The following is a 26,837-nucleotide window of genomic DNA, read 5'->3' on the forward strand; positions in this document are numbered from 1 at the left end:
ACACACTGTTAGAGATTATTACTTCTGTTATCAAAAAGCAGTCATTTCCATCATCTGTAGCATCCATAATAACAAGCCCACAGTACTACACACCAGTTTAGGAGCAGTAATCCTCTACATTTCAACTAAACACAGATCGGCTGCAGCAGCAATCAGTGTTATGAAATCTCATTTAAATCAGTGGGTGTGGCAACTGTCCTTCATTCACGATAAATGTAAGTAGTAGTTAAACTACATTTTGGGATAAGGTAGCTGAAACAATAGGAGCCACTACCCAAAATAAAGGCCACATGCAAGCCAAGTCATAAACTGAACTATGTGGGCAATGGGGTTTTGTGGGAAATTGTTTGTTAGAAATATGTATGTCTGAGAGAAGAAGCAGCAGCCAGAGAACAGGCAGAGAGAAACAGCTACAAAGCTAGGAGCAAGAGAAGGATTAGAAATCTGATCATGATAGAAAGTGAAGAGGGGAGGGACAGTGCTGGCTGGAAAAAAGCCTAGAAACAGGAGCAAAGGAAATGCCTTCTGTTTGATTCCAATGGTGTTCTAGGAAATCCAACTTTATATATGTTCTATGTAAATAAACAGGATTTCATTAAAGAAATACCTGGCTCAATCATCAATTTCTCCTCCTACTGGAAAAAGCCCACAAGACTGGCTAACTGCCCAGGCCAAAAGGGATAATGGAATTAACATTTACTATGAATTTAGGTCTTATGTATTTGCTTTGTGTTTTGGTAGTACCCAAAGTATTCAAGGCACTTTCCAGACAGAAGTAAGACACAATCCTGGCTTGGAGGGAGTTTTCAGTCTAACGTAAGCAATTCAGACAGACAATGAGACAGAAATTAGTAGTATGTGATCAAATATTGGGTAGGAGGACTGTTACTCAGGTGGCTTCCTTTTAGGTACCACAGCAGAAGTGGATCTTTAGGTGGCACTTAAATGCTGGACAGAGTTAGAGAACCTTGTGGATGGCCTTAAGAAGGGCATAGTCCATCTAAGGGATGATGTGAGGAAAGCACAGTTTAATGCAAGAAAATGACAAATGGACAGATCGAGCCTGCATTGTTGGTGTAACCTTACGTTCTAGAGTAGAAGTTAGTTGAACTTAACAATCTTCTAACCTTCAGAAGGCAAGTGCAACACTGCATCTCACCAAATTTATGGTTCACCCAAGCCATGTAAATAGTGACTGTTATCTCCATGCTCCATGCTGTTACACTTTTGAGTATTTGCCAAGACTTATATTCTATATATTATATTATTTTTTGCCAATATTTTACATTGCAAACTAACTTGCTGTCCATTATAGGCCTTGGACTACTTGCCTTTCTCTCCCATCCAAAAAGTTCATTTGTCACCTTTATGATGCATTTGACCCCAGCTCATGGAGGGAATGAGAAACCTGAGGTAGTTTCCAAGAGTGTCTGGAAACTGCTGGCGATTGCACTGGGAGAAAGTCACTAGATGATCTTAAATGGAAACAGTCTCATCCTAGCATGCAAATAAATAAAAAGATAACAAATAAAACCCTGAAGCTCCACTGTAGAGACATGGATCAAGTGAAAGATTTACTACTTTAATTCCAAATAATTGATTTTTGTTGCTTAAATGAGAGTGAAACCACAACACCACCATGTGTCTGCACCCATTCATTCATTGCTTACAAAGCAGAATATTGTAATTAACTAAATTGAATGTTTCTTGAAGCTCTATTAAAGAAAAGACTAATTTGCTTACAATGCATTGGATAGTCTGTCTAAATCAGTTGGCCTTCTTCCAGTTTCAGGGTGGCTGAGATTTGAGATCATTGTGAAGCAAGTGTTCCAAATTTCCTAATTTGGTTATTCTGATTTCTGCATCATAAGATTACACGAAATCAGCTAGAAAAATGCTTCATACATAGTGTATTTGTGATAGGCTTCCAGTGACTCATGCTCATTTAATATAACTATAAAAACAGCACTAAACCAAAGTGTTGGGTGAATAATTTCTAATGGGGGAAGCTACATAAAGGTCAGGAAATTTCATACCAGGGTAAATAATATGTCATAATAATAATATATTTACCACATAGAATTCTTCCTTCAGGAGAGAGACACATGACATGATAAAATCAGCATCTGATACCCTGTACCAACAAGACTGGAAGGGTGATGCACAAGTGTTTCAGAGGATGCTGTTTTTTCACAGAATGACTGTGATGGGAGTCCAAGCTTGCCAGTGGCATTGCTTAGTGGTTAGATCGTTGGACCCTCAATTTCCCCCTCTCGGTCTGTGGTGCTTCCTGTTGGCAACTTTCCCAGTATTGGGACAGCCCACCTTTTCATGGTTTGCAATTCGGCCCTCCAGCCATGTCACCAATTTAGCTCAGCCTCCCTTTCAGGATAGCAGTGTCCAATGAACTGTAGTAGGCCCCATGTCCTTATCGCCTAGCCCCTGTCAGGGGCTTATACTTGCCACAAGGCTTTCAGCATCTCTGCAGTCTTTTCATTCCTGGGAGAGGTAGAAATGAGGTTTTTGTTCCTATATGGCAAGAGTCTTTAGTAGGGAGCCCAGGCCCTCTCCCACACCCCTGGGCTCTGACCTAGGGCACTATGAGAAGCAAGCAATGGCAGGCATCAGGGTGTGCCTCAAGACTGTCTCCCTGGGCCGCTTCCTGCCATTCACCCCCCTCCACAGTGTCCAAATCCAACTTAAGATAGCAAAGTAAAAAAAAAAAAAAAAAGGCGGGGGTGGGGGAAGGGTAACCGAACCTTCAGCCTGGCTCGGTTAAGCTGGTAGTCCCTTCCTCCCGAACAGAGGTCCAGAAGTGCTTCAGTTCTAGTGTGGGGTTTATACACCCCATCACAGGTTCACTAATCACTTATACCAAATACAGGTGCTATAATATATAATAGCACCTAGTAAAAGGAAAGTGTAAAGAGCTTGCCTACTTCTGGTGCAGTCCAGAATCTGAAACTTTCTATTAATGCATGAATGTGTTTCCTGTGTCAGAGCAGGTTGAAATTCGCTGTATGTTAATTTTGTTGATTTATCTTCAATGAGAAACTATACATTAGTTTTAATTGTCTAAATTACTGATGCAGCACAAATAACAAAACACCTGATCTTATGTCAATTCAGGTGGTGAGGCTAGTAGATTTGTACTATGACAGAAGCTAGGGGTATGCAAAGAGAGAGAAGTGTTTCAATAATTATCTCATGTTCTTAGGGTAGCAACTTCTAGAGATACTATATGCAGAAATGTCTGACAGTGGAAAAAAATGTAAATTCAACCTGTGTTTGTTGTTTGCAGCCTAAGATGATCATTTTCTAAAAATGTTTATATTAGTTATTGGAATCATTTTATACCTTTAAAAATAATGGCATTTGAGCTACGATAAATGTATTGAATGTATTCAGTCTTCAGATGCTTGTAATAATTAACTGTTGAAATTAGGTTTCTATAAAATCAAGATAAAATCTAACACTTTGGTAAATGCAATGTAAATGGGAAGACAAGCAAAACCCAGTTGCTCAGGCAGTGGTGGACCCAGTATCTCACTCTCACGTCACATAAAACTTCCTTTGACATCAATGGGAATTTTGCTAAAGAAAAGACTGCCAAATAGGAACAGAATTAGGGTGTCAATTAATCGCAGTTAACTCACACTATTAACTCAAAACAATTAATTGTGATTAAAAAGATTAATCAGATTTTTAATCTCACTGTTAAACAATAGAATACCAATTGAAATTTATTAAATATTTTGGATGTTTTTCTACATTTTCAAATATATTGATTTCAATTACAACACAGAATGCAAGGTGTACATTGCTCACTTTATATTATTATTTTTTATTACAAATATTTGCATTATAAAAATGATAAATAAAAGAAATAGTATTTTTAATTCACCTCATATAAGTACTGTAGTGCAATCTTTTTATCATGAAGTGCAACTTAGATTTTTTTGTTATATAACTGCACTCAAAAACAAAACAATTTAAAACTTTAGAGCCTACAGGTCCACTCAGTCCTACTTCTCATTCAGCCAATTGCTAAGACAAACAAGTTTGTTTACATTTATGGGAGATAATGCTGCCCACTTCTTATTTAAAATGTCAGAAAGTGACAACAGGTGTTTGCATGGGTCTTTTGTAGCCAGCACTGCAAGGTATTTAAGTGTCAGGTATACTAAACATTCGTATTCCCCTTCATGCTTCAGCCACCATTCCAGAGGACGTGCTTCCATGCTGATGTCGCTCGTTTAAAAAAAATGTTAATTAAATTTGTGACTGAACTCCTTGGGGAAGAATTGTATGTCTCTGGCTCCATTTTACTCCATTGTATCATTCTGCCATATATTTCATGTTATAGTAGTCTTGGATGATGACTCAGCACATGTTCATTTTAAGAACACGTTCACTGCAGATTTGACAAAACTCAAAGAAGGTACCAATGTGTGGAGCATGTTTTCAGAAGTCTTAAAAGAGTAACACTCCAATGCGGAAACTACAGAAACCAAACCACCAATAAAGAAAATCAACCTTCTGCTGGTGGCATCTGACTCAGATGATAAAAATGAACATTGTCGGTCCACTCTGCTTTGGATCGTTATCAAGCAGAACCCATCACCAGCATGGACGCATGTCCTCTGGAATGGTGGTTGAAGCATGAAGGAACATATGAATCTTTAGCATATCTGGCATGTAAATATCTTGCGACGCTGGCTACAATAATGCCATGCAAACATCTGTTCTTACTTTCAAGTAAGATTGTGAACAAGAAATGGGCAGCATTATCTTCTGCAAATGTAAACAAGCTTGTTTGTCTGAGCAATTGGCTGAACAAGAAATAGGACTGAGAGGACTTGTAGGCTCTAAAGTTTTATATTGTTTTATTTTTGAATGCAGTTGCTTTTGTACATAATTCTACATTTGTAATTTCAACTTTCATGATAAAGAGATTGTATTAGGCAATCGAAAAATGCAATGTCTTGGTTTTTTACAGTGCAAATATTTGTAATAAAAAATAAATATGAAGTGGGCACTGTACACTTTGTATTCTGTGTTATAACTGAAATCAATATATTTGAAAATGTAGAAAACATCCAAAAATATTTAAATAAATGGTATTCTATTAACAGTGCGATTAATCACAATTAATTTTTTTAATTGCTTGTCAGCCCTAAACAGAATCTTTCTTTAACTTGCTGTAAAATAAAATTCTATTGGAAAACTTGGACATGCTTTAAAATGGTGAATTAAAATAGGGAATCGTTTACTAGGGATGCCCTTTGAATAGGTTTCATTGTGCTGTATATTATCATTGTATAGTGAAAGAAAGCGAATGGAAAATTATGACATTAGTACACATTCAAGTTAGTGAGAAAATAAATTTAAAGTAGAATATCATTGCGTGTCCTAAATTAGCATAGTATTGTACAAACTTTTGTTACCAAGTTTGAAATTTTGTAATTCATTTCTGAGTCCCCTGCTATAATAATTCTCTGTATTGCCTGCAGCTTTTACAGAATTAAATTGTTAAGATTACATTTTCCCATCCTCTCTTTCCAGTGTTAAAAGATCTTCAGAGGCTTATATTAATTCTTTGATACCAGAAGTCAGGAGGTTTTAACCTGATGTGCTAACTCAAATTACACTGGTGATAATATGAGAGCTTCAGGCAATTCACCTGATCCCAAAGTACAATACTGCATTGATTTTAAGTCTCTAGCTTGCTTCGTGACTTTGTACCTTTTAACTTTTTGTATTCCTGGGTGCATAATGAGCTCAGACATTCTGCTCTCTGTAATTTTGGGTGAGGACAACGTTTAGGCATTTTTCTCCTTATTATGGCCACTTGCAAAATATTTTGCTGCACTAATTAGATCCCCTGAGTCAACAGTGGTTTGTGAAGCATAGTTCAAAAGCAAGTTTTCTGAGTTAGTTTTTGATTATTTGGAGTATTTGATTTACTGGCCCACTCTCCTAGAACAGGCAACTGAATATTACTCTATCACATATGTGTTTCAAATTTAGTGATGCACATCTTTGTTAGCATGCAGCAAGACATCCTTGCTTCATTTACAATGCCCTCATATGTTTTTAATCATTGTGGGATATTTGAAATTAAAAATAACTGCGGTGTCTCAGGCCTGGTCTCCACTACAGGGTTAGGTTGAATTTAGCTGCGTTAGGTTGATTTAAAAATGACTGCATCCACACAACCAACCCCATTCCGTCGACCAAAAGGGCTCTTAAAATCGACTTCTGTACTCCTCCCTGACAAGGGGAGTAGCGCTAAAATCGACCTTTCTGGGTAGAATTTGGGGTAGTGCGGATGCAAATTGATGGTATTAGCCTCCAGGAGCTACCCTAGAGTGCTCCATTGTGACCACTCTAGACAGCACTTTGAACTCTGATGCACTAGCCAGGTACACAGGAAAAGCCCCGGGAACTTTTGAATTTCATTTCCTGTTTGGTCAGCATGGCGAATTCAGCAGCACAGGTGACCATGCAGTCCCCCCAGAATCATAGAGCATAGAATGTTTCTACACTCCTGCTATCATCTCTGTCCCTGAGGCTATCGCAGATTAGAATGTGAAAAACACGCACTCGCGATGACTTGTTTTCCGAGCTCATGCAGTCCTCGGCACTGCTTAATGCATGGAGGCATTCAGTGGCAGAGGCCAGGAAAGAATTAAGTGAGCTCGAAGAGCGGAGGCAGTACGCAATGCTGAGGCTAATGGGGGAGCAAACAGACATGATGAAGCGTCTGTTAGAGCTTCAGGAAAGCCAACAAGAGCACAGATCCCCGCTGCATCCACTGTGTAACCGCCTACCCTCCTCCCCGTGTTCCATAGCCTCCTCACCCAGATGCCCAGAAACACGGGAGGAAGCTCCAGGCACTGAGCCACTCCACTCCAGAGGATGGCCCAAGCAACCGAAGGCTGTCATTCAAACAGTTTGCTTACTGTAGCCACACTAAAAATCAATGTGGCCTTGTCCTTCCCTCCTCCCCCACCCCACCCGTGCTACCTTGTCCGTTCTCTTTTTTTATTTTGTAATTAATAAAGAAAGAATGCATGGTTTCAAAACAATAGTTACCTTATTTTGAATCGGGGAGGGTGATTGGCTTACAGGGAATTAAAATCAACAAAGGGGGTGGGTTTTGTATGAAGGAGAAACCCACACAACTGTCACACTGAAGCCTGGCCAGTCATGAAACTGGTTTTCAAAGCCTCTCTGATGCGCAGCGCGCCTTGCTGCGCTCTTCTAATTGCCCTGGTGTCTGGCTGCTCAAAATCAGATGCCAGGCAATTTGCCTTAACCACCTACACTGCCATAAACGTCTCCCCCTTACTCTCACAGATATTATGGAGCACACAGCAAGCAGCAATAACAGTGGGAATGTTGGTTGCGCTGAGATCTAACCTTGTCAGCAAACAGCGCCAGCGAGCTTTTAAACATCCAAAGGCACATTCTACCACCATTCTGCACTTGCTCAGCCTATAGTTGAACTGATACAGCCGTGGGTAGGAGAATGGACATAAGGAGGAAGGGCAGTGTGGATACCAGTCTAATAGGTCATACTGGCGGTAGAATGTCTGTGCCTAATCGAGTAAAGAATGTGAACGAGGATAACAGCAAAATTAAGATGTTTGTACTCCAATTTGAGGAAACTAGGTAACAAAATGGAGGAACTAGAGGTACTGGTGCAGGAAGTGAAACCAGATATTATAGGGATAACAGAAACATGGTGGAATAGAAGTCATGACTGGACTACAGGTATTGAAGGGTATGTGCTGTTTAGGAAAGACAAAAATAAAGGTAAAGGTGGTGGAGTAGCATTGTACATCAATGATGAGGTAGAATGTAAAGAAATAAGAAGCGATGGAATGGATAAGACAGAGTCGGTCTGGGCAAAAATCACATTGGGGAAGAAAACTACTAGAGCCTCGCCTGGGATAGTGCTTGGGGTGTGCTATAGACCGCTGGGATCTAATTTGGATATGGATAGAGCCCTCTTTCATGTTTTAATGAAGTAAATACTAATGGAAACTGCATGATCATGGGAGACTTTAACTTCCTAGATATAGTCTGGAGGACAAGTGCTAGTAATAATAATAGGGCTCAGATTTTCCTAGATGCAATAGCTGATGGATTCCTTCATCAAGTAGTTGCTGAACCGACTAGAGGGGATGCCATTTTAGATTTGGTTTTGGTGAGTAGTGAGGACCTCATAGAAAAAATGGTTGTAGGGGACAACCTTGGTTCAAGTGATCATGAGCTAATTCAATATAAACTGAATGGAAGGATAAACAAAAATAAATCTGCGACTTGGATTTTTGATTTCAAAAGGGCTGACTTTCAAAAATTAAGGAAATTAGTTAGGGAAGTGGATTGGACTGAAGAATGTATGGATCTAAAGGCAGAGGAGGCCTGGGATTACTTCAAATCAAAGCTGCAGAAGCTATCAGAAGCCTGCATCCCAAGAAAGGGAAAAAAATTCATAGGCAGGAGTTGTAGACCAAGCTGGATGAGCAAGCATCTCAGAGAGCTGATTAAGAAAAAGCAGAAAGCATACAGGGAGTGGAAGATGGGAGGGATCAGCAAGGAAAGCTACCTTATTGAGGTCAGAACATGCAGGGATAAAGTGAGAAAGGCTAAAAGTCAAGTAGGTTGGACCTTGCAAAGGGAATTAAAACCAATAGTAAAAGGTTCTATAGCCATATTGTCATAAATATAAAGGGAAGGGTAAACCCCTTTGAAATCCCTCCTGGCCAGGGGAAAGTTCCTCTCACCTGTAAAGGGTTAAGAAGCTAAAGGTAACCTCGCTGGCACCTGACCAAAATGACCAATGAGGAGACAAGATACTTTCAAAAGCTGGGAGGAGGGAGAGAAACAAAGGGTCTGTGTGTCTGTCTATATTCTGCCTTGGCTGGGGATAGACCAGGAATGGAGTCTTAGAACTTTTAGTAAGTAATCTAGCTAGGTACGTGTCAGATTATGATTTCTTTAAATGGCTGAGAAAAGAACTGTGCTGAATAGAATAACTATTTCTGTCTGTGTATCTTTTTTGTAACTTAAGGTTTTGCCTAGAGGGGTTCTCTATGTTTTGAATCTAATTACCCTGTAAGGTATCTACCATCCTGATTTTACAGGGGGGATTTCTTTATTTCTATTTACTTCTATTTTTATTAAAAGTCTTCTTGTAAGAAAACTGACTGCTTTTTCATTGTTCTCAGATCCAAGGGTTTGTGTCTGTGGTCACCTATGCAAATTGGTGAGGCTTTTTATCCAACATTTCCCAGGAAAGGGGGGGTGCAAGTGTTGGGAGGATTGTTCATTGTTCTTAAGATCCAAGGGTCTGGGTCTGTAGTCACCTAGGCAAATTGGTGAGGCTTTTTACCAAACCTTGTCCAGGAAGTGGGGTGCAAGGTTTTGGGAAGTATTTTGGGGGGAAAGACGCGTCCAAACAGCTCTTCCCCAGTAACCAGTATTAGTTTGGTGGTGGTAGCGGCCAATCCAAGGACAAAGGGTGGAATATTTTGTACCTTGGGGAAGTTTTGACCTAAGCTGGTAAAGATAAGCTTAGGAGGTTTTTCATGCAGGTCCCCACATCTGTACCCTAGAGTTCAGAGTGGGGGAGGAACCTTGACACATATAAATAAGAAGAAAACAAAGAAAGAAGAAGTGGGACTGCTAAACACTGAGGATGGAGTGGAGGTTAAGGATAATCTAGGCATGGCCCAATATCTAAACAAATACTTTGCCTCAGGATTTAATGAGGATCTTAGGGATAATGGTAGCATGACAAAGGGGAATGAGGATACGGAGGTAGATATTACCATATCCAAGGTAGAAGCAAAACTCGGACAGCTTAATGGGACTAAATCGGGGGGCCCAGATAATCCTCATCCAAGAATATTAAAGGAATTGGCACATAAAATTGCAAGCCCATTAGCAAGAATTTTTAATGAATCTGTAAACTCAGGGATGTACCATATGACTGGAGAATTGCTAACATAGTTCCTATTTTTAAGAAAGGAAAAAAAAGTGATCAGGATAACTACAGGCCTGTTAGTTTGACATCTGTAGTATGCAAGGCCTTGGAAAAAAAATTGAAGGAGAAAGTGGTTAAGGACATCGAAGTTAATGGTAAATGGGACAAAATACAACATGGTTTTACAAAAGGTAGATCTCTTTCTTTGAGAAAGTAACAGATTTTTTAGACAAAGGAAACACAGTGGATCTAATTTACCTAGATTTCAGTAAGGCATTTGATACGGTGCCACATGGGGAATTATTAGTTAAATTGGAAAAGATGGGGATCAATATGAAAATTGAAACGTGGATAAGGAACTGGTTAAAGGGGAGGTTACAGCTGGTCATACTGAAAGGTGAACTGTCAGGCTGGAGAGAAGTTACCAGTGGAGTTCCTCAGGGATCGGTTTTGGGACCGATCTTATTTAATCTTTTTATTACTGACCTCTGCACAAAAAGTGGGAGTGTGCTAATAAAGTTTGCAGATGACACGAAGCTGGGAGCTATTGCCAATTCAGAGAAGGACCGGGATATCATACAGGAAGATCTGGATGACCTTGTAAACTGGAGTAATAGTAATAGGATGAAATTTAATAGTGAGAAGTGTAAGGTCATGCATTTAGGGATTAATAACAAGAATTGTATTTATAAGCTGGGGATGCGTCAATTGGAAGTAACGGAGGAGGAGAAGGACCTTGGAGTATTGGATGACTATGAGCTGCCAATGTGATGTGGCCATGAAAAAAGCTAATGCGGTCTTGGGGTGCATCAGGCGAGGTATTTCCAGTAGAGGGAAGGAGGTGTTAGTACTGTTATACAAGGCACTGGTGAGACCTCACCTGGAATATTATGTGCAGTTCTGGTCTCCCATGTTAAGAAGGATGAATTCAAACTGGAACAGGTACAGAGAAGGGCTACTAGGATGATCCGAGGAATGGAAAACCTGTGTTATGAAAGGAGACTCAATGAGCTTGGCTTGTTTAGCCTAACCAAAAGAAGGCTGAGGGGAGATATGATTGCTCTCTATAAATATATCAGAGGGATAAATACCGGAGAGGGAGAGGAATTATTTAGCTCAGTAACCAATGTGGACTCAAGAACAAATGGATATAAACTGGCCATCAGGAAGTTTAGACTTGAAATTAGATGAAGGTTTCTAACCATCAGAAGAGTGAAGTTCTGGAACAGCCTTCAAAGGGAAGCAGTGGGGGCCAAAGACCTATCTGGCTTCAAGATTAATCTCGATACGTTCATGGAGGAGATGATATGATGGGAAAACACGATTTTGGCAATTAATTGATCTTTAACTATTCATGATAAATAGGCCCGATGGCCTGTGATGGGATGTTAGATGGGGTGGGGGATCTGAGTTACTACAGAGAATTCTTTCCTGGGTGTCTGGCTGGTGAATCTTGCCCACATGATCAGGGTTTAGCTGATTGCCATATTTGGGGTCGGGAAGGAATTTTCCCCCAGGGTAGATTGGCAGAGGCCCTTGGGGTTTTTCACCTTCCTCTGCAGCGTGGGGCATGGGTCACTTGCTGGAGGATTCTCTGCACCTTGAAGTCTTTAAACCATGATTTTAGGACTTCAGTAGCTCAGACATAAGTTAGGTGTTTGTTACAGGAGTTGGTTGGTGAGATTCCGTGGCCTGCATTGTGCAGAAGGTCAGACTAGGTGATCATAATGGTCCCTTCTGACATTAATATCTATGAGTCTACTGTCCAGGCTTCATGAGCCATAGGAGGAAGAGGTAGGTTGGTGTAGGTGCAACCGCATGGTGCTGCTGGCTGGGAGAGCAGCCTGAGGCAGAAACCTCCAGCAAACATGATATTCCAAGGAGGACTGAATCTCCATGAGACAAAACTTAAGAGAATGATCTGGAGTCTCTGGCTCCCATTTGGTGCTCTAAGAGGAGGATAGCCATGTCTGTCCAGGTGCCCGTGATCGACCTCAGTGAGGTCTCTCAGGAGCACCCAGGAGATGTACGACGGCTATCAGTCCTACTGCACTGTCTGCCACGAAGCCAAGGAGCTGCTGCTGTGTAGCAATGCAGTATCGTGTCTGCCAGCAGCACCCAGGAGACATACGGTGATGGTGAGCTGAGTGGGCTCCATGCTTGCTGTGGTATGGCATCTGCACGGGTAACCCAGGAAAAAGGGCACAAAACGATTGTCTGCTGTTGCTTTCACAGGGGGCGGGGAGGCCTGACGACATGTACCCAAAACCACCCGAGACAATGCTTTTGTCCCATCAGGCATTGGGAGCTTAACCCAGAATTCCAGTGGGCAGCGGGAACTGTGGGATAGATACAGTGCACCGCTCTGTAAGCCGATGTTAGCCACGGTAGTGAGGATGCACTCTGCCGACTTAATGCGCTTAGTGTGGACATACGCAATAGACTGTATAAAATCAGTTTCTAAAAATCAACTTCTATAAAATTGACCTAATTTTGTAGTGTGGACATACCATCAGATATCAGTGAATAGTAAGTTTTGGTGAATGTTTACTCTTTAAATGGAGACTGCTGTATCTGTTGGTTATTTGTTGAGGCGACAATGCTCTGTGGTAACAATGATCATAGCAGCCTGCATTAGAATTGTAGGAAATGTGACTGTGCATTTGAGTCAGGGAGATGTTGTTCATCCCCAAGGGAGGGTAAAGAGGAGAGTTTTCTTTAAACTTCTTGTTTGCTTTTTCATTTATAAAAAAACACAACGAAAAGCAAAAGAAAAAAATTGTAGACTTAAAAGCATTCTGCCTTCTAAACATACTTCTCTAAGTGACATATTCTGTTTATTTGTTTGAAAAACATTTTAGGTATAAAGAAACGGACTACATTAGAGAAGATACGAGACACAAACAAAACATCTTTAATAAGGGCACTCTTGGCCTTTTTCATATTCCAAATCTACCTTTCTTACATTGAAACAGTTCCATACAACACTCCCAAAGGATTTGTAAACTGTTTTCAGATAAATGAATACAGAATATGGGCCAGATTATTTACTGAATATCAGGAAGCTGGTTATGGCTCCCCTATTCTCTTGCCTCAGCCCAGATCAGAGCAGCCTCTAGGCTTCTGTACCATGCACTGGCTGCCTATGGTTTTCAAGGGGACTGCAAGGGAGGGAGGAATAGCAGCCAGGCACTCCAGCTCTGTGCCTTATGGACACTTGGGAGTGGAAACCACCTGCTTTAGACTGCCAGAGCAATCCCCTCTCATTCCCTTCCAAGAAAGTCCAGTTCTTATATTCTGATTACCTTTAGGGTACTCTGAGAAGCATATTTTAGGAAAATTGCGGCATATATTGTTAGGGGTGATGGTCAAAGTTAAAGGTGAGGAATCTGATTTATTTGTGCTTCCTGCTTATTTAGTGGAATTTATATATTATGGGGTTGCTGTTTCTTTTTTGATTTAGAAATACAATAAGAATTTTTCACAGGTGCCTAGAGCATTCAGATAGGTGTCTCTTGTGGTTTTTTAAATCTACAGTGTAAATAAATGAATACATCTAGAATCTAGTCAGTTTTTTTAAGAAATATACGTTTCCCTTAGTTCCCCTGCCAATTTTTGTGGCTTTACAATCAGATTTTTCTCTTTTAATTTGTTTTCTCTCTTGTGTTGATTTGCAAAAGACCCCACATAAACAAAAGGACTTGTTTACAAACTGACTTGTTACATGGGGGAGCAGTGCAACTGATTATGCACAAAGTGCTGCTAAATGCGTGCAGTAAGCAACCTAAAAAAATAGTGAATGTGTTCTCTTTCCCCCTCCAATCTATTTTATTCATGCTAACATGTAAAATGTCAAGTATGTGATTTTTAGGTGATGTCCCCTTAGTTCTATAAATATTGGAGAAAATATCATGGGACTTCTTTGGTTTCAGTTACTTTCTTTAAAATATATCATATGACTGCATGTGTACTATCCATCCGTTTTTGTTCCAGGATAATGTTTTAAACATTGTAAATCAAATCATGGATGAATGCATTCCACATGAACGGGCCAACCGGGACTTCTGTGTTAAATTTCCAGAAGAAATACGCCATGACAACCTTGCAGGGCAGCTTTGGTTTGGAGCAGAGGTAGGTCACTGTTGTTTCTATTATTTTGTTTTAAAGGAAGATTGGCTTATTGCATGCTGCTTGTAAAGTATGTTTGAGGGCCTGTATTTGAAATGTGTGGGAATAATTTCTCACAAAAAAGCATATAAACTTGTAGATCGGTATTCAAACATTTACTTTGAAAATTAATCTAATTAGTTGTTAATGTATAGTTTAAAAGTATTGTTTTGTTGTGGTTTGATATCTGTTGTGCTTGTGAAATACTAGTTTATTTTAATAACCGTGTTAACATAAATTTGTCTTCATTTAAATAATGTGTAGGTACCCTTAATGTATTAGTATTTGATACATATTTTATATATATTGGGTCAATTTATATTGGGAGTTGTATTTGCTATGAATAACTATCCCATGTAGAGTGTGGAAATTCTACAGATGTCCACAGGTTTTCATGTCAAACTTGGCTCATGAAAAAGGATTCTACTCTATCTCATTCCTAGAATTAAAAGTATTCTTTTAGGGCTTTCTATTCTATCTCCTTCATTTGGATTGTATTAATGGCACTAATGATTGAATTATTAGATATATATACAAAATAAAAAGAGCAACTACCCAAGATTCTAAGCACCCTTGCCATGAATTCTGAACAAGAATTAGATTGCTCACAGAACACTAAACTCCTTTCTCTGATTCATCTGACTTCTTTCAAAGGCCCACCTCTATAGAAGCCTGTGTACATAGGTGTCTTGCCATATGCTTTGATGTTTAATAGGCTTGGACTATTCTGGACTGCAGGAAAGTCTCAGGGTCCAGAGCTGAGTCAATAGATATATATCAATGTACACGTCCATTAATGATGTCAGGGGATATGGAGCATGTGTAGACAAACTAACCACTCCTGAGGGCCCCCTCATGGTAATACACAACTTTGCAACACTTCTGCCTCCTCTTTGGGGCTTTTGCAAAACCAGCTACAGTTTCTTGACATTATCCTGATGAATTCCACAATCCCACTGTAAATTACCACTGTAATTAGAGCCAGAAACTATTGCTGGGTTTTTTTGCATCTGGGGTGGAAAATGCTTGAAAAAGCACTGAGATCGACAAAAACATTTGGGGAGAAAAGGAATTGAACCACATTCTAAATGTTTTTCTTTGCAGGTGTTACATAACTGATTGGTATTTTTGGCCTGCCTGAATCAGGCTTTCACTGGCTGTGCTGAACAGAGTTGCTGGTTTCAGAAAGTGTTCTATACAATGATAAAGTTCTGATGATTCACTTAATTGTAAACAGAACTAGGATCCATGATCTTCCTTAAATGTACATAGTACAGGAGACTGAATTTATTTGTATAAACCACTGTGAGATTAGCATGTACATTGTATTCTTGTCAGCATCCTCATTTTGAATCTTATTCAAACTAAGAATTATAGCCATCAACATCTCAGACTTGACTTTACTGTAATTATTGCTTTGGACTACCTAGAGAACAAGAACGAGATCTTGGGAGTGCCCTTGTATCACAAATCAGTACATCAAACTGCTGAGCAAGGTCTAGGATTATAGGTCCTCCTACAGAGCTGGAAAAATGCCTTCCATCTGCTGCTATTTGGCACTCAAGAAAGAGACCCAAGAACAGGGATTGAAAAAAGAGAGAAAAATAAAAGCCTCAAGAACAAAATACCCTTTGTTTTTCTTAATTTTGAAAATATATTTCTATTAAATGCAGCAAGTATGATTTACTTCAACATACATAGACTTCCAAATCAAGGGACCTGTCCAGCCATGGAGATTATTAAATATCTTCTGTTATATTATATAGTAAGGCTTTTGCAGTAAAAAAAGTGAACAGAATGTTGGGAATCTTTAAGAAAGGGATAGATAATAAGGCAGAAAATATCATATTGCCTCTGTATAAATCCATTGTACGCCCACATCTTGAAGACTGTGTGCAAATGTGGTTGCCCCATCTCAAAAAAGATATTTTGGAATTGGAAATGGTTCAGAAAAGGGCAACAAAAATAACTAGGGGTATGGAATGGCTGCTCTATGAGGAGAGATTAATAAGACTGAGACTTTTCAGCTTGGAAAAGAGACGACTAATGTGAGGATATGATAGAGGTCTATAAAATCATGACTGGTATGGAGAAAGTAAATAAGGAGGTGTTATTTCTTCACACAATGCACAGTCAACCTGTGGAGCTTCTTGCGAGAGAATGTTGTGAAGGCCAAGACTGTAACAGGGTTCAAAAAAGAACTAGATAAGTTCATGGAGGATAGATCCATCAATGGCTATTAGCCAGGATGGACAGAGATAGTGTCACTAGCCTCTGTTTGCCAGAAGCTGGGAATGGGCGACAGGGGATGGATCACTTGGTGATTACCTGTTTTATTCATTCCCTCTGGGGCACCTGGCATTGGCCACTGTCAGAAGACAGGATACTGGACTAGATGGACCTTTGCTCTGACCCAGTATGGCCGTTCTTATGTTCTTAAGGCTTCTTAAAAGATACGAAGTATGCCTATAAAATATCCATGAGCTTGTTGGCATGCACTGGCCAGTGTATGAAATAAAGGTCCCAACAGTAGCAGAAATTCAGTTCCTTTCTCCAGAGATAGGCTTATTTTTCAAAACCAAACAGTCCAATACCAATCAAAACCAGAACATTAGCTCTTGTTGCCTGGTCCCTTCTGAAGTCTTTTCCTCTTAAGGCTTCTGCCCCTTCCCACACGGAAAATCCCCTTCTAGGCTCTTCCCCTTGATCCTGAGTCTTCTGCAGGAGCCTTCCTGCTACCTTTAGTTCTCCCAAACTGAGCTGGCCTTTTATCTGAGGACCACAAGACCTGCAGGGACCTGGCCTCAAACCCATCACTTGGGAGTCACAGGTGGGGCTAAGCCCACTTCCCTTATAGGGCTATCCTGCGCTATAACATTTTCTTGGATAAAGTACAACCTTTTAATCCATTTTTTAAAATGTTATTTCCACAGTGCTTGTCTGCTGGTTCCATTATTATGAATCGTGAAATTGAGAGCATGGCTATGAGACCATTGGCCAAGGATCTGACCCGCAGCCTGGAGGAAGTTAGGAACATTATTCGCGACCAGGCCTTAAGGGATTTGAATCTTTACACAGAAAAAATGAAAGAGTCGCTTAAACATTTTGATGTCCTTTTTGCTGAATTTGAGTTAAGGTAACAGATTCAAAAATATATGTATCCTGAACATTGTCAATTATAGCTACACTTCCTTGCAGAAGAATCCTTCTTTTTCTCCTTTGTCAGATTTTGAATTTCTTTAGCAGTTTATACCTATTTATAACATTGTCACATCCTTTCCCCTTCTATTCAGATTTTAAAAAATCAATAGCCACTTAGCAATCAGAATTTGCAATCTTCAAGTACAGTGTAATCTCTACATTAGCATACTGGTATGATATTTGGGAGAGATTTTCAAAGGCACAAATGGAAGCTATAAATCTTCCCCATTAATATTGTTGTCAGGAGAAAGATAAATAAAAGGGCACATGATAAACGTGTATACAATAATGAATAGTCTAGAGAGTGCAGAGCAGTAGCTTCTGTTCTCCCTGTCTCATAACTCAAGAGAAAGGAGATATTTGATTAAATTTAAAGGTGGCAAATTCAAGACAGAGAAAAGGAAATACTTTTTACACAAGGCACAACTGAACTGTGGAATTCATTGTCAAAAACAAAGCAAGAATCAAGAAGAGATTGAAGATTTACATCCAAAACAAGAATATCCAGTATAATAGTGAATGTTGACATAAATTTAGGAAGAGATATTAAACCTCATGTTTCAGAGTTAAAGTCAATCTCTAGCTTTGTCAGAGACAGGATACTGGACTAGATGGACCATGGGTCTGATCCAGTGTGCAGTTCCTATGTCCGGTAGAGGACCAGTGACTTACACACAAATATTGCATGCAAGTACTGCTTATCTGCACATAAAAACGTATTTTTCAGTAATTGTACGTAATTTCACACATACACTAGACTTTATTGTGCCAACGTTAGAGCCCCTTAAATTCCACAGTCTACTGATCAGCTATGCTTTATTAATGTATTTTCATTTGGAATAGCATTAGATAAAATTCTTAATTTTATTCAATGACTGTGCTTTTAGAAAATGTAGAGTAAACTATTCTTCAATCTAGAGAAAGCAAAAAAAAATTGGATGAAGATTTTATTGTTGAATATTTGTAATAGTACTTATGAAGTTACTGCAGCAGTCTGCTTCAGTAATAAATATAGCAATTGAAATTCTTTTCATTTCCACTGAATTTGTAAAGTTCTTTTAATGCAAATTTTCAAAATGTATTGAAAACCATCATAGTTCATTATTAAGATCATTTGACCTGCATTTCTTTTCCATTACATTATATCTGATTGTGAAGGGGTTAAGAAAAGTAATTAAAATATACTACTTTTTAAAATCTTTGAAGGGATTGAAAAGTAATTAAAATATACCTCTTTTTAAAATCTTTGTAGTTATGTATCAGCCATGGTACCTGTAAAGTCTCCAAAAGAGTATTATGTACAGCAAGAGGTAATCGTGCTTTTTTGTGAAACAGTAGAGAGGTAAGCGCTTTTCAGAAATATTAATTACACTTTTCTTTGCTGTAATTACCTATGATCTGGCATATTATGCAAATTTCATACCTGTAATCTTTAGGAAGCAACATTTCATTTTCCTGAAGTGAAAAATCAAAAAACATTAGCTATTTGCAGAAATGTTTTAAAATATATTACTGTATTATAGCTGGTGTGCATGGTTATATTTATAGTTAAGGCTGATTTCAGAGTAACAGCCGTGTTAGTCTGTATTCGCAAAAAGAAAAGGAGGACTTGTGGCACCTTAAAGACTAACCAATTTATTTGAGCATAAGCTTTCCTAAGCTACAGCTCACTTCATCGGATGCATACTTTGGAAAGTGTAGAAGATCTTTGTGTGTATATAAAAAGATCTTCTACACTTTCCACAGTATGCATCCGATGAAGTGAGCTGTAGCTCACGAAAGCTTATGCTCAAATAAATTGGTTAGTCTCTAAGGTGCCACAAGTACTCCTTTTCTAGTTAAGGCTGACTAAGCATTTCCATTCTAGAGGCCATTTTACCTTTTAACTTTTGGGTTTACTTTTCTGGATCAGCGGTATTTAGGGTTTTTTGTTTGATTCTGGGGTTTGGTGTAGCGTGGTAGGAAAAGGAGATTTGCGCAAAAAATGTTTAGGGTATTTTTTTATTTTGTTTTGAGAATGAGGGCACATACTTCTCCTATTAGAAAAAGGTTTCAGAGTAACAGCCGTGTTAGTCTGTATTCGCAAAAAGAAAAGGAGTACTTGTGGCACCTTAGAGACTAACCAATTTATTTGAGCATAAGTGAGCTGTAGCTCATGAAAGCTTATGCTCAAATAAATTGGTTAGTCTCTAAGGTGCCACAAGTACTCCTTTTCTTATTAGAAAAAAATCTTGTGCCTTGTATTTGGACATCTCTAAAGACTCAGTGGTTTGGAGTACAAAGTTGAAATTTGTGAAAAGATAGTCCGGGGGAGGAGAGTGTCCATGAAAACTGGTTTTGTTTTTCGTTGCATTGGGAAGTCTTAAATTGTACTTTTTTTTTAAATGACAATGGATTCAGCCTCCCAGTATTCTAAAACCAAGAGGTATGCTCTGTGCATGTGTATACATGGGGTTATGGATTATACCAAAGCAGTTTGTGAATCCTGTGTCATTCAATAGCAATGATCTTACCTCCCTCAGTATGGTATTTTAATATGCATGCAAACACTGTTTCACTTTTGGCATTCTTTTGCTGTGTAGTCAGATTGTCTGGTCAAAGAAAAATGGAGACAATGGCTGCCTGGTGGAAACATGGGCTTGGGAGAAGGAAAGGATGAGAGACATGGGAATTCTGAGCAGGGACTTACTCAGAGGTCTGTCTGGATGTGGCTATGTTACACCTCTGGGGTGGTCTTCCACATCTTTCTTTGGTGGTGGTGGGGGCAGGTCTCAAGGCACCAGGTGTATCCTGTGTCCTCTAGTCCACAAGGGGACAGCATCTCCTCAGGTATGGCTCATCACCAGCAACTCCTCAGGAATGGCTTGTCCATCCTTCTACAGCTAAGGATCAACAGAGAGACTGAGATGGACTCTCTCCAACACTGCCTTTGACAGTAAATCATGGCATCACATCTGTCACCAGGGGAAGTTCACTAAATATATACAGGGCTTCTTCCTACTCTTTGCAAATTTTGCATCTTGGAGTTGGGAGTGGAGATCATTGAGCCATTTGGTTTCCGTTAGGTGGAGTGGGATTGATAATAGTTAAAAGAGACAGAGTTAATGTAGAGTGAGCTTTAAATATGAATTTTCTTCCTCAGTTCACCTGGCTTATATCACAACATTAATTTTTTCCATAGTTTTTCCTATTTAATTATTCAAATTTATTTATGAACAGCTAATAAGCTGAGAACATTCTGAAAAATGATTTACAAGTATTTTGTTATTTACCTAGAGCTTTAAAGCTTGGATACCTCACTCAGGATATGATTGATGACTATGAACCAGCATTAATGTTTACCATCCCAAGATTAGCCATTGTATGGTAAGTATTTATAACTTTTACTTTGATTTTTATCTACGAATAATATTTTATTGAAAGTTTTTTGGTAAAGTCACATAGCAAAGTGTTCATTGTTTCACACCTGCTTGCAGCTGATTTTTATGAGCACATTCTTTCAAAGAAAGAACCAGAAAAGGCAGTAAGATCACAAAGGAATTAACAAGGAGTGGCATTAATAAAGCAACAAGTGCCAAATGGAGAAAAGTCAGAGCAGCTAATTATGCAGACTAGGAACTGAGAGCAGCTGGTCAGTCATCCCCCCAGAAGGAAATGCAGAAGTGAAGGGGTTTAGAACATCACATCATCCAAACCAGACTCGGTACTGTACACTCATCTTTTATAAATAAATTCTTTAGATGCAAATGTTTTACCTCGCTGCATAAGTAAGAGCCTTATCATATGGATCCATGAAAAACTGATTTTCAGTAGTAACCATTTAGTTTCCTTCATGATACATACTAGAACCAAAGGGACCTGCCATGGAATCTACTAGCATAGTACAGTGTAACAAAAAGTGAATGAGGTACAGACCTCTTTCTAGAACGTCTTTACTGTATACAACTGGCTGGAATCAGAAAAATGGCATGTTACCTCTTGGCCCTTAATTTTTCTGCTCAGACTGCTGGGTGGAGCAAGCTTTTCACTTAAATCAGTTTACAACAATAGCACATATGAAATGAACAAGATGAATGCTCCCTAATGGATATTGTTTATTTAATAAGACAGCAATTTCTCTGGAGTAAAGGAAGCAAGGCTACAATTACTGCATTTTCATAAATGTTATGGTTTTTTAAAGTTTGCATCAGGGTATTAAAATAACTTAGAAAATAAGAAACCTCATACCTGCAAGTGTAAATTTCTCCTTGGGAAATCACTCTGGTTCATTGCTCCTGTTAAGCAGAGTACTGTGCCTATAAATGTCACAACTAACTAAATAAATAAATTCATCTGAGCATCAAAAGTCAGCAAGACTATGAGAAAGTGACTGCTCATCATGTTAAACACCATTTAGAGTCTGCAGTAGCAGGCGGAAAACTCATACAAAAAATAAAATATATCTAGTCTGGCTGGAAAACCAAAGACACTCTGAGAAATGGCCTTTGCCAATCCCAGATTAAAAATCAATATGGCTGCTCCCAGAACAGACAATGAGATGAAAACATGCATCACCTCCAGCTGATATTCCTGGAAAAATTGTATCATCCAGATACAAAGTTTCCTTGAATACTGGTAGGCCTAATGTCTGGACTGTAGAGAAATAAATCTTAAAATCTAGGAAGATACGTCTAGAAGGTGCCATGCTTGTTAGCATATTGTATTTCTTTAGTGAATAAAATTCTCCTCCTTTCTAGCAACTGTTGCTAGATAGGGTGAGATACAGCTGGATATCTGGACTGGCAGAGAGACAAAATCTGTGGGGATCAATTCACCCAGCAATGCAGCATTGTGTAGGGTAGGTGATGTAGCATGAAATGCAGCTACTATACAATAAATTCTTACGCTGAATGCCCGTAAACTTAGGGCTTGTCTACACAGCCTGGCAAATCATGCCAGAGGGGTGTGATTTGTAAAGCAGATTAATGAGCTGCACGGGAAATTTTGGTTAAAATATTAGGAAAAAATTAGCTACAAGAACAGCTGAGCAACAAGTTACCTGTAAAGGTTGTGGAATTACCATCATTTGAGATTTGAAGCATAGATTAGCTAGTGCTCTGTCAATGCTGGTTTGGGAATAATTAGGTCAATTTATAATATAATATAGGAGTGTGGGGGGGAAGCAATGGACTAAATCAGAGGTTCTCAAACTTCATTACACTGCGACCCCCTTCTGACAATAAAAATTACTACATGACCCCAGGACGGGGTTCCAAAGCCTGAGCCCGCCCGAGCCCCACGACCCAGGGGTGGGTGTGGGAAGCTGAAGCCAAGGGCTTCAGCCCCAGGCAGGGGACCTATAACCTGAGTTCCAACATGCAGGTCTGAAACCCTCAGGCTTCGGTCTTGGGTGGTGGGGCTCGGGCTTCGGCTTCTGCCCTGGGCCCCAGAAAGTCTAAGCCAGTACTGGCGACCCCATTAAAATGAGGTCGCAACCCACAGTTTGAGAGCCGCTGGACTAAATCATTATTAAAGATCCCTTAAAATTCTACTAGTCATAACATTGAGAGAGATGAAGAACTGGAGAGATTGGTTCCACCATACTGAATATTATGTTATCACTTGATACATTTAAAAATATTCAGCATTGTCCAGTTCTCTGCAGTCCAGTTTCTCTCACAATTCTGATTACATACTACTGGACAAGGTTACATGTAATGCTTTTTTCCCTGCCATTCCAAGGAGGGTAGGAGTGGGTGTGTCTGTCTTTATATATTTATATTTGTTGTTGGTTGTCAGTGCAGTAAAACCCTCAAAAGTTTGTCCTCCCATCAATGCACTAGGATTTAAAGGTGTAATTTCCTCACTTAAAGCACCCATGGCACTTTCTCTAGCCTGCTGTAAACTTCATCCTAAAATTTTAATACAAGTGGTTCCTCTAAATCCCCTCAAAAGTTCCCATTTTCCCCTGCCACAAGGAGGGGAAGCATGTGAAGTCCCATATCACCTGGTGCCAGAGAAGTGCCTATTGACTATAACTTGGATAATGACTCTTCTTCAGACTCGTCGATAATGAACCACTTTTCCAGACATTCTACTACATGGTGTTAATGTTTTAGAGGATGAACAATAATTGCTGCCATTCAGTTTGTAAAGACATATGGGACTATCCTTATGCTGAATGGCAGGAACTCGCATGGCAACTCTAATGTTTATCTTTTTATTTATAAATGTCTGTCCATTTTAAGTTCTCTAGGAACACGTACAGTAGTAATAAACTAACTGAAAAATATCATACTGACCAATGCCAATCAACGCAAACTGCATCTAATGCTGGATGACTCAGAGGAATGTTTTTAAATTATTTAATAAGAGATCGCAATATTCTGTTAATCCTAATAATCGACAGTTAAAAAACCTAATGAGGAACTTGTTGAGGAACAAACCCATTTGAGGGGAGCAGACTAAATGAATTCAGCTTATTCCACCTCAGTCTACTAGAATTAAAGGCTATGAAAATTGAAATGTGTATCTCATTCCAGTATTTAAGGGCATGTGAGTCATAATAAAGTGAGACAGTCCAAAGGCCTCATGTTAGTAGAAATTTGGGCCAAATATCTCATCTTTGCTTCACAATATTTTCTCTCTTAAATTGTAAAAACTTTTACAAAACTTCCTGAAAGTATTTTCAAGCAGAAGTGTCTGTGTGTGTGAAGGCAGAAAGTGTAGATATTGCAAAAATGTGCCTGATAACTTGATCCTGTAAGGTGCAGAGCACACTGGCCTTGATCCAGCAAATCACTGAAGCATGTAAGCAGTCCCACTGAACAGGGCCAGAGTACTCAACTCTTTGCAGGACTGAGCTCTGAGGGTGCATCTACACTGCAGGATTCTTTCGGTAGCACGTGGTATACATGGATGGCATGGTGGAGCCATTCTCCACTGAAAAGGCCCCAGTGCAGAAGCCTTTCTCCGTTGCAGGAAACTACTCTGGTACCAGGGAAATGCTCCAGCAGTAGAGGACAGTGGGGAAAGGCTGGCAGCTTCCTGCTGCTGGAGCTCTCCTCTGCCACAGGGAAAGGAAGACTCCAGTGGTGGGGAAAGGCTCTGGCGGGAGTGAAGCAGCAGGAAAAGTCTGAGCTTTTCCCCTGCTACCTACCCCCTGTCAGAGCCTTTCCTTGTCGCAGGGCAAGGCTATGGTGGCAGTGGGGAACAACTGCAGCCTTTCCCCACTACCAGTGACTTTCAGTGACATGTGTAGCCACACAACACAATATGCTTTTTGGACCGAAAGTGGTGTGTAGGGTAGAAGTAGCCTGAGAGTGGCTCTGTCCAAAAAAAAAGTATTTCACCTGAAATGAGTTTCATAAAAATGTATGAGCAAAATAACATAAAATGGCTCACCCTTTCCCAAGTGGCAAAAATTCATATTTGATTGCTTTCAGAATGAAACATTTCCATGAAGTTTTCTCTTGTTTATTATATCACCAACGAGTTGCATGAAATCTAAGATCTCCCTCTCATCTAACTTCTATAGTTTTTCACTCCCTGAAGAAATTCAGACAGAACCGTATCTGAAAGGTGCTAATTGTGTAACATAATTACTGGCCCAATGAACATGGTTTTGCAGCAGTTAAAAATTTAGCCTGAGCAGACTCTGGTTTCTTTCCAGAGAAAAGGTAATGCTTATTTTTCTAGACAAGACTTTAGTACCTGAGTCAGCAGCAATTAGTTCATTGATAGCAGTCTGTCTACTGAAATAAAGAAACTAAAGAATTAAAATTGTGTCTACAGTAACTGGAGAATTGAGGTCTTCAGCCAGAAAGGATTTGTGAAAGGTGACTTTCAAATAGAATGAAAAAAATCTGTCATGTTCAGAGTTGTGTTGATTGCCCCCAATAGACAAGCTTGGCTTTTGGCATATTGACACTAAAAAACTCAGATGGCTAGCTCCATTGCTGATGAAAGGTTACAGAATGGACCTTGCTGGTAACAGGACAGTAAAAAAAGATTCTCACTAATACATGAAGGCCCAAACTAAAGTTGCAGAGTAACAGACAGATCCTTTTTTTAAAAAAAAAAAAAAAAAAAAGAAAAACTCTTGGGCATTTTCAAAATAAATTACTTCATTGTTTTGTACCATCTTTAGTTGTAAACACAAGAAACATAGCAACATTTTCTCAGAAAGCAAAGAAATAGCACTCAAGTGATGCCCCCATATATTGATTTTGTGCTCCAGTGGGATTTCATAGTATTTGTGATTATATCAGCCTATGGTACATGCTGGAGTGTTTCAGAAGATCTTCAGCTGGCCATTCACGGCAGAGCTGGATGGAAATGAACAAAAAAGGGGGCAAAAAGTGAGTTTGTTATTATTATTGTGCTGAATGCCTCTATTAGTCTGTCTGTCAGAGATTCAGACCCCTTTGGAATTAATCAACAACATCCTGAAGCTTAGGTGTCTTTTAAGAAGGCTGCCTTCAAAGTAATGAATATTTGCAAACTAAGAATATCAAACTGCAAAAAACAAAACAAAACAAAAACTCTGTGGCAGCAAGTCTCAGAGCTCAGGTCAACTGAGTTGGGCTCACACTATGGGGCTTACAGTTGTGTACATGTTCCCGCTCAGGGCTCTGAGACCCTCCCCCAATCCTACAAACCCTTATGCATGTAAGTAGTTTCATTGAAATCAATGAGACTACTCATGCTTAAAGTGAAGCATAAGCAGGATCAGGACTAAAGCTTCCTTTCTTTGGAGGACACCTTCCTACAAGCAGTTAGTTAAATTAGTAGCCTGGTAGTATGGAAACGTTACATCCTGTAAAGCTTCGTGTTTCTTTCCTAGCACAGATGTTTTTTCTACCATTCTGTATTTTAATTTGACTGAGAGAGGCTGATATAATCACAAATACTAAGAAGCACTGGCACTCAGAGGGGTCAAACCACCTGTCTAGAACCTATTTAGAATAGAAAGAAGAAGAAAGTTAGAATGTATCTTGGGACAATAGAGTCCAAAATATTCTGATAATTCACTTATTAATTTCTTCTAAACACTCATTTTTAGTTTTTCCAAGTCAGTTAAATAAATGAAGTAAACAATGGATTCTTTCTGTAGTATGGTTTGATTGCTTTTCCCCCACATGTAAAGGAACCAAATTCCTTGTAGTCTGTTAAATGTCTGTAACTTCTTACAAATAAAAGAAAAATAAGGTATCTTAGAGAGAACAAATAATTACATAAAATTGTGCATAATTATGCAACCAGCAGCTTGAATATAATTTCAAATATTTGTTTATTGATGGTTTTCTGATTCTAAACTCTGTCCAAGTGTCATAAAAAAGATTTATTTTGTTTGTGTGTCTTAAATACAGTGGGCTTGTAGTTTATTCTGAAGGACCATTGAACTTGGACCGCAAGCCAGAAGATATGTCTGAGCTTTTCAGACCCTTCCACACTTTGCTAAGGAAAATAAGGCAAGTAATAAAAGATTTCT

At 39.2% G+C, this 26,837-nt stretch overlaps 1 protein-coding gene across 2 annotated transcripts in view; it reads left to right on the forward strand.

The window, feature by feature from the left end:
• The window catches only part of ZFYVE28 (zinc finger FYVE-type containing 28), a 310,224-nt gene that overhangs the window by 210,371 nt on the left and 73,016 nt on the right, over nucleotides 1-26,837 (forward strand). For both annotated transcript variants that reach the window (XR_013346016.1, XM_077815925.1), the window contains exons 3-7: nucleotides 13,991-14,128; nucleotides 17,098-17,300; nucleotides 18,618-18,707; nucleotides 20,642-20,731; nucleotides 26,716-26,817. Coding sequence is in view for 1 of the 2 variants with exons in the window: in XM_077815925.1 (XP_077672051.1) it covers nucleotides 13,991-14,128; nucleotides 17,098-17,300; nucleotides 18,618-18,707; nucleotides 20,642-20,731; nucleotides 26,716-26,817 (623 nt within the window). In the remaining variant the exon portion in view is untranslated. The remainder of the gene's footprint in view (nucleotides 1-13,990; nucleotides 14,129-17,097; nucleotides 17,301-18,617; nucleotides 18,708-20,641; nucleotides 20,732-26,715; nucleotides 26,818-26,837) is intronic.

The sequence above is a fragment of the Eretmochelys imbricata genome, chromosome 4 (assembly GCF_965152235.1).
Source record: "Eretmochelys imbricata isolate rEreImb1 chromosome 4, rEreImb1.hap1, whole genome shotgun sequence".
Lineage (NCBI taxonomy): Eukaryota > Metazoa > Chordata > Testudines > Cheloniidae > Eretmochelys > Eretmochelys imbricata.